A 9,103-nucleotide genomic window follows, 5' to 3' on the forward strand; every position below is an offset into this window, starting at 1 on the left:
GATTTTCACTCTGCAGCGGAGTGTGCGCTGATACGAAACTTCCTGGCAGATTAAAACTGTGTGCCGGACCCAGACTCAAACTCGGGACTGTTGCCTTTCGCGGGCAAGTGCTCTAGAGCACTGCCAGGAAGTTTCACGTCAGTGGTTACTTGACAGTGTTACTTGTAAACTGAGTTCACTTAACATCAGTTAGCATTGACTTACCACTGTTTGCCTGCTGGGTGGGTTAACGAAACATTACAGTGTAATTTCTCAAAAATACAAATTTAAAAAGTCAGCATCGTTTCAATTTATGATACTAAGATCTGCATTACCAGTTTTTGAAATAATGAAGTATAACCACCTCAAAAATTAATCTATGATTCAGCTCAATGTTAAGGATGGTCCTTAATATTTCTACCAACACACTGTCATGATTTCACGTAAACAACGGTAAGGGCTGCAACTTAAAATTATTTACTTTCCTAAAGAATTGTTCGAATGTACCTGATTAGCAGCACCTTTTGAAGCGCATTTGCGTACAAGAACATATTCAGCATCTTTATCTGAGTCGTAGTTACCCACACCATTTGTACTAATCGTTTCTGAAAACCATTTTTCTATCACGAATACCCACACGTTACTAGTAGTAACAGCCACGTATTTCCAATTATCAATGTTCACATCCACATGTACTGACAAAGCTGTCATTAGTGAGAATCTAAAATTAGAGATAAAACTGCAATTTCTAGGTTTATCGTAGAGCTATCATAGTAATATGCATAAAGCTCACCAAGTATAATATATGACATTCAATGACTCTGTTTTTCATCCACTGTCCCTTACTACTGTTTTCAGCCGAGGTCTTCAAGCGTGATTTCGGGTGTGATCAAAAAAGATTTTATAAAAGTCTTCGAAAATAAACTGCTCCGCTTCCTTGGAGGATGCTAAAGAGAAAGGATTAGTTGAAGCCACTAGAGCAGTTATCGTCAAACAGCAGCCCGCGGGCCGCACCTGACCCGTATCTTGTTTGTGTTCGTGGGGCCTGCAGTTCTCGGTAGTAATTTTATAAAAATATGCATCTAGCAACTAACTGCCGTATCCAAAAACGTCAACTAATGTTAAGAGGTTCTTAAGAGTGTAGTTTTCCTACTCGGTAACAAACAAAAATACTTACAGTGACAGTAATATATTAAGACGTGCTTAATCTTAATTGACTTTGGTGAATTCGGCCGTGATCTAAGTAAAGTTGGCCGTATACCTCAAGGGCAGAGGGCTAAGTAGTACGGCGACTGTGGGGTTAGACGTTTGAGGTTATGAGAAAGAAAATGGAGAGAATGTTTTATTATTTGTGTTACAATACTGACAAATCACGAGCGTGAGTGACTCTTCCTATTTAACTATTATGATATAAATTATAACAAGAAAGTTGCATGAATTTGTGAATGGACATTACAGAGGTGATCATCTTCAAAGGTGGTACTTATTTGTAGCAAGGAAAATTAAATTAAGTAAGGTTGTTGTAACACACTGCAATAAGAAAAAGAAAACAAGCTTTTAAATCATTTATCAAACACCTGCGATGGTGTTTGATATTCAGCACTGCATTTAAATATTAGTATAAATAGTACTATTAATCAAAGTTACTCGTGCATATTGTAAAAAACATTTCACCATGCAACTACGGTGTCACGCCCGTTAGGCCGCTGAGGTTGGCTGCAATCAGAGACAGAAGAGAGTCACACAATGGTGGCGAATTTTAATGATCATTACTTGGGGGTCGTGACTTATATATCGCGGCCTTACTGTAGCTATTCCATTTGCGCAGGGCCTGATAACATATTAATTTATGTAGGTTATCAATTAATAATAAGATACGCGCATGTGCCACCCCTGATGTTGCTCGACAATTTCGGTATTGGCACTTGAGCAAGAAAATTTGACGACCACCGCAACAGAAACTGAAAACACTAGCAAGGATAGCAAATAAAGAATTTTTACTTATTGAGATCATACAGTGTAATAGGAAGGGCAGATGATTAAATTTGTCTGTGACGTGGAGTTATATCAGGTGCGTAACTTCGAGGACAGAGTGGCCAACTTAGCAGTAATACTTCTGGCTGAGGGTTGAGTCTAACTGACCTTGACAGACAGATATGGGTACTTGAGACAACTCTTTGCAATATTTCTTCAGTCGCACTGGCTTTCGAATCGGTGAATGCAATCCCTCGATAACCCATCACCACATTTTTTTTTAATGAGTGCGAGACACCGGGAAACAGTGAACACCCTCCGCTCCGTGTCAAGGGCACGTGGTCTTACGTTATCTTGCTGAAACATGTTATCACAGAGACCTCGAAGCCATCGGCCTAATTTCTACGGTGCGAACCAGAGGTGACAGTGCTGTGTAACCAAAGACACCTCATACCAGGAAGCCAGTTTTTGGGCATGTATCAACGACGAAATCAATCTGGCAACGTTAATTCTCCTAGAAGCCGGCCGGTGTGGCCGAGCGTTTCTAGGCGCTTCAGTCTGGAACAGCGCGACCGCTACGGTCGCAGGTTCGAATCCTGCCTCGGGCATGGATGTGTGTGATGTCCTTAGGTTAGTTAGGTTTAAGTAATTCTAAGTTCTAGGGGACTGATGACCACAGATGTTAAGTCCCATAGTGCTCAGAGCCATTCGAACCTTTTTTTTCTCCTCGAAACCTCCACATTTCGATACGTCCATTGTGATACTAAACACACAATCGGAACTCATCCGAGAAGACGGCATGGTACCACTCATGTGTCTAGAGTTATGTCTGAGCGCCTTAGTGATCGCGCACCTCGCTCTGCTGCTACATCAAGGGAAGCCACAACAATAGTCGCTTACTTGAAAGTCAGTTGTGCTGCATACGTCGCTGCACTTCCATGTGGATACTGGTCTTGTTGCAAACAATCTCGTCTTCTAACTCAGGTTACTGGACGTTGGTTTACGATCCTGCACGGCTAGCGAACAATACGACCGTCTTGTCGGGAGCTAGTCACGTGGGATATTTGACTTTCTGCATGCCGTGAAGTATTGCGCTTATGAACTCATCGATTCCATACTAACATGACAATCATGGGATCGTGACCTACATTAGCAGCAATATCTGCGAGATATCTCGAGTAAGGCGCAAGTGATTTTTGGCACTCGCCAAGGTAGTGTTATAGGCCCTCTGTTCTTCCTTATCTATGTAAATGATTTGGAAGACAATCTGTGCAGCCGTTTTAGGCTATTTGCGGAAGATCCAATTGTTTATCGTCCAGTACAGTAGTCAGAAGATCAAAACCAATTGCAAAACGATTTAGATAAGATATTTGCGTGTTGCGAAAATAGTCAATTGTCCCTAAATAATGAATAGGGTGAAGTCATCCGTATGAGTGCTAAATAGAATATAAGATAAATTGATCAAACCTAAAGGCCGTAAATTCAACGAATTACCTCAAAATTACAATTACGAACAACTTAAATTGGAAAGAACACGTAGAAAATGAGGTGGTTTTGCTGTTGGCCACCAGAATAACATCTCCGATCGGCCAAAATCGCTGTACAAGACTCCCACCGAACATCTAAGCCAAACCTTTCCTTCAGCATCTTAACCATTAAGTATGCTACTAGATATATGCAACCATATCATCTCATCTGTTATAATTTCATCATCCACATTCGCTGTGCGTTTTCCACTTGTATTATTGATGCCGGCCTAAATATACTTAGCCGATTTCAGCAGAAATCCAACGACGGCATCAGTTTACCCACTCCAAGGTGACCTAGTACTCATCCCAAGGCCCACGTGTCTTGAAAGTAACTCCTCCTCGATGTCATCTTAACACTGTCTACCTCCTTGAGTTCGCTACTGTAGAAGTGGTCACTTAGTGGTCACTTTTTTTGTCTGTTTTTTGCTTTGTTTTGACGTATACAGCTGACTGTTAGATATACTCACACAGAGTACTTGAAATTCGCAGTGTTTTGCACGCACATTTATAATGAGCTCGAGAACTATTTTTGGTTAAAATTCTTATGGTCTTCTTCTGCAGTCTGAAAATTGTGTTCGTATTTTGTGCATTTGTTCCCCAGAAAAGAATGCTAAAGTTAAGAACTGAGTGTACATGTGAAACGTATATAAGTAACACTGGGTGGTACATACTGATACAAGGACTCTAAGGGTCCAACATGTTGGTGTCATTCTGTTTGCAAATCTCTTTGCAAGTATGCACTTCAGCTGAGAATCAACGTTCATTCACAGAAATTTCGCGTTTGTTACACACTCTATAGAGATGGAATTTACATTTATTTTGCCATTTTACCTATAAATCTGAAATTGATGGCATTAATTTTCTTAATCTTCAGTGTCATTTCACTAGTCATTGACAAGTAAACCTCTTTGATGGCTTCACTTGGTTTCTCTGCAATGAGTTATCTTGTATACTCAGTGACTGTAACATTGTCGTTATCAGCAGACAGAATTTTCTCTCCTTGACTAACATTACTGGAAACGTTATTACAGTAGGTGCACCAAAGAGCTGCCTATAATAAGTAACCTTTATTAACGACAGACTGTTCGACTTTATCGCCATTTTCAAAAACGTCCATTCTCATGCGACGTCCATATTACTTCATTAGTGGACTATCTTATAACTGTCACAGTTTTAACAGGATGGTAAATGGTGTCACCATATTGAAAATGAGATGTTTATTACGATGTGGCAAAAGTTAGACAGTTCCAGTAATACACTTGCTGTCAAACTGCTGCCACATCGTAACTAACATTTAGTTTTCAACATACTTACCATCTTATTGAAACAGTGACGGTTATAAGACAGTCCACTAATGAAGTAATATGGTCATCACATCGGTCTAGACGTGCTTGAAAAAAGCCGAAACAGTCTGTCGTGAATAAAAACTACTTATTGTAAGCAGCTATTTGGTGCATCTACTGTAATAATCATTTCGGTAACAGACATACACAACTGGCCATTAAAATTGCTGCACCAAGAAGAAATGCAGATGATAAATGGGTATAAATTGGACAAATATATTATACTAGAACTGACATGTGATTACATTTTCACGCAATTTGGGTGCATAGATCCCGAGAAATCAGTACCCAAAACAACAACCTCTGGCCGTAATAACGGCCTTGATACGCCTGGGCATTGAGTCAAACAGAGCTTGGATGGCGTGTATAGGTACAGCTGCCGATGCAGCTTCAACACGATACCTCACTTCATCAAGAGTAGTGACTGGCGTATTACGACGAGCCAATTGCACGGCCACCATTGACCAGACGTTTGCAATTGGTGAGAGATCTGGAGAAAGTGCTGGCCAGGGCAGCAGTCGAACATTTTCTGTATCCAGAAAGGCCCGTACAGGACCTGCAACATGCGGTCGTGTATTATCCTGCTAAAATGTAGAGATTCGCAGGGATCGAATGAAGGGTAGAGCCACGGGTCGTAACACATTTGAAATAGAACGTCCACTGTTCAAAGTGCTGTCAGTGCGAACAAGAGGTAACCGAGACGTGTAACCAATGGCACCCCATACCATCACGCCGGGTGATATGCCAGCATGGCGATGACGAATACACACTTCCAATGTGCGTTCACCACAATGTCGCCAAACACGGATGCGGCCATCATGATGCTGTAAACAGAACCTGGATTCATCCGAAAAAATGACGTTTTGCCATTCGTGCACCCTGGTTCGTCGTTGAGTACACCATCGCAGGCGCTCCTGACTGTGATGCAGCGTCAAGGGTAACCGCAGCCATGGTCTCCGAGCTGATAGTCCATGCTGTTGCAAACGTCGTCGAACTGTTCGTGCAGATGGTTGTTGTCTTGCAAAAGTCCCCATCTGTTGACTCAGGGATCGAGATGTGGCTGCACGATCCGTTACAGCCATGCGGATAAGATGCCTGTCATCTCGACTGCTAGTGATACGAGGCCGTTGGGATCCAGCACGGCGTTCCCACCGATTCCATATTCTGCTAACAGTCATTGGATCTCGACCAACGCGAGCAGCAATGTCGCAATACGATAAACCGCAATCGCGATAGGCTACAATCCGACCTTTAGCCAAGTCGTAAACGTGATGGTACGCACTTCTCCTTCTTACACGAGGCATCACAACAACATTTCACCAGGCAACGCCGGTCAACTGCCTTTTGTGTATGAGAAATCGGTTGGAAACTTTCCTCATGTCAGCAAGATGTAGGTGTCGCCACCGGCGCCAACCTTGTGTGAATGCTCTGAAAAGCCAATCATTTGCATATCACAGCATCTTCTTCCTGTCGGTTAAGTTTCGCGTCTGTAGCACGTCATCTTCGTGGTGTAGCAATTTTAATAGCTAGTAGTATATATTATGCTGCTGGCCCTAAAGAAGAAAAATTTGCTGGGAAAGACACTGATGTAAGTTTGTATCTGGAACTTCGACGATAAATACTAGTAGACTGGCCTTGCTGTGCAGAAGCTATGGGGCTGGTGTGGCTCCAACATAAACCACGTGACTGTTGGCAAAACGTGGCGGGATTTCAAATCAACGGTCTGGCATCCTATGTTTGTATTGTATTTTCCCCATATTTCTCAATTGACTGCCAAACGCTTCCAACAAAAATTAGTTTTTTATTTGCGAAAAATTATTCAGAACTACATTTGACCTGTATTTGTTCACAGTACCATTTAAAATCTAACAAATACATCGAACGCCACTCTGGTGGGCAGCGGGACGAAATTACTATGAGCTATCAATTAAAGTATAATGCCGTTACAATTCTTTTAAACAGTAAGAGTGGGCTCGTGTCAAAAGTTTAAACATTGGATTCGCCGCGTTTTGAGTCTAGTCACTTATAAAAGAAAATGGGACATGGGAATTATGTCAAATATAGGTGCCAAAATTTTCGACTATAGGAGCAGGTCCATTTTAGAGTATCAATTTTAGGTGCACTTCAAAGGTTCAGTTCCCACTATTTTTACAAAAGTTTAAACTATCAGTTTAAAAAAAAATTTAACGTGCTACAGTTCTATTCTAATACAATATTTTACTAACTCGCAGTTATCACACAGATTCTAACAGCATTCAGACTTACAGGCTTTGGAAGCACAGATTTCAGAAGACGCGGCATCATCTAACGAACGCCTTCTGGTGTGTGATTTACGGAGCTTAGGCCTCTTCGATTTGATATGCTCAGGAAAATCAAAACGTGTCGGGATAGCATCACTACTTAGCCAATTCCCTCCAGTCTCAGCTCCATAAAAAATCAGGATTAAAATTGACAGACACTCTAAATATAAATTATAAATATACATTGTAAATAATAACTAACCTATCAAAACACTTCTCCTCGAAGTGCTTCGAGAAAAGGCGCGTATGTGCAGATGACTTAAAGTTGTTCCGTTTCAGGGCCTGTATCCAAAGCTGCCTTCGGTTTTCATCCTTAGGGAAACTATGAGTAGGAACGAGAAACAGTTATACTTACTTCTGTAACCGAATTATCATAGATACTTTCCAAAATGTAATATGAGTCTGACTTTACAGGCATCACTTTCAACACTTTAATTTGCGTGATACTCTATTACAAGCGTAAAAAACATATAAAAGTCACTTCAGCAGATTTCAATAAACGCATCTGCACTATCACAGAAACACTTACACGTGAATTGTAATGCCATTTCCCCCGACAAAACGCTGAGCACAGCCATAAGCGCAACACGAAACAACCATGTTTCGCCAACATTCACGTGACTTCAGCCCAGAGATGTTGGAGCCACGAAAATGACGTCAGGGCCAGTCTATTACATTTATGGTCGAAGCTCAGAAACAGTGTTGGTCGTAATAATCTGCGCTGAGGAGCTCCTGCGTCTGTGTGTTTTGGTTCTGATAAGTGTTTTACTAAAAGTTTTGACTGTTTTGAGTATTTTATGTTGATATAGGTCCTATCTGTTGATGTATGACGCTGTTACAGTAACCAGTTTAATGAAGGAGTCATTACTTTCTGAGTGCCCCCCGCAGTTTTGGCCGGCAGGCTGGCTGGCGGCTGCTGCGGCAACTCACCGGCGCTCTCGGTGCCGCGCACGTCGGGGCACGCCTGGTAGCGCAGCAGCAGGCGCGAGGGGTCGGTGCAGGGCTCGGCGCGCGACTCGGGCACGCGGCAGTCGGCGGCGCCGGCGCCGCGGCTGTACGTGAAGCTGAAGGGCGGCCCGCCGTCGAAGGGGCAGGGCGCCGGCGCGCCGGCCACGCGGAACATGGAGAACAGCGCCGCGTCGCCCGTGATCTTCTCGCACAGGTTGGCCAGCGTGTCGCGCCGGTCGCAGTACGCTGAAACACACGGGGCGCCCGTCCCCACCTGTCAGCAGCTCCCTTCACCTCTCCCTGTCCCTTATACAGGGTGTTTCAAAAATGACCGGTATATTTGAAACGGCAATAAAAACTAAACGAGCAGCGATAGAAATACACCGTTTGTTGCAATATGCTTGGGACAACAGTACATTTTCAGGCGGACAAACTTTCGAAATTACAGTAGTTACAATTTTCAACAACAGATGGCGCTGCAAGTGATGTGAAAGATATAGAAGACAACGCAGTCTGTGGGTGCGCCATTCTGTACGTCGTCTTTCTGCTGTAAGCGTGTGCTGTTCACAACGTGCAAGTGTGCTGTGGACAACATGGTTTATTCCTTAGAACAGAGGATTTTTCTGGTGGTGGAATTCCACTGCCTAGAACACAGTGTTGTTGCAACAAGACGAAGTTTTCAACGGAGGTTTAATGTAACCAAAGGACCGAAAAGCGATACAATAAAGGATCTGTTTGAAAAATTTCAACGGACTGGGAACGTGACGGATGAACGTGCTGGAAAGGTAGGGCGACCGCGTACGGCAACCACAGAGGGCAACGCGCAGCTAGTGCAGCAGGTGATCCAACAGCGGCCTCGGGTTTCCGTTCGCCGTGTTGCAGCTGCGGTCCAAATGACGCCAACGTCCACGTATCGTCTCATGCGCCAGAGTTTACACCTCTATCCATTCAAAATTCAAACGCGGCAACCCCTCAGCGCCGCTACCATTGCTGCACGAGAGACATTCGCTAACGATATAGTGCACAGGAT

The 9,103-nt window shown here is 43.1% G+C and overlaps 1 protein-coding gene across 1 annotated transcript in view; it reads right to left on the reverse strand.

The window, feature by feature from the left end:
• Positions 1-8,341, reverse strand: part of LOC126252274 (uncharacterized) — a gene marked incomplete at both ends in the record, with an annotated part of 54,045 nt that extends 45,704 nt beyond the window's left edge. The window contains one exon of the mRNA XM_049953147.1: positions 8,056-8,341. Coding sequence (XP_049809104.1) covers positions 8,056-8,341 — 286 coding nt within the window. The remainder of the gene's footprint in view (positions 1-8,055) is intronic.
• Positions 8,342-9,103: the final 762 nt, after the last annotated feature.

This window comes from Schistocerca nitens, chromosome 4 (assembly GCF_023898315.1).
Source record: "Schistocerca nitens isolate TAMUIC-IGC-003100 chromosome 4, iqSchNite1.1, whole genome shotgun sequence".
Classification (NCBI taxonomy): domain Eukaryota; kingdom Metazoa; phylum Arthropoda; class Insecta; order Orthoptera; family Acrididae; genus Schistocerca; species Schistocerca nitens.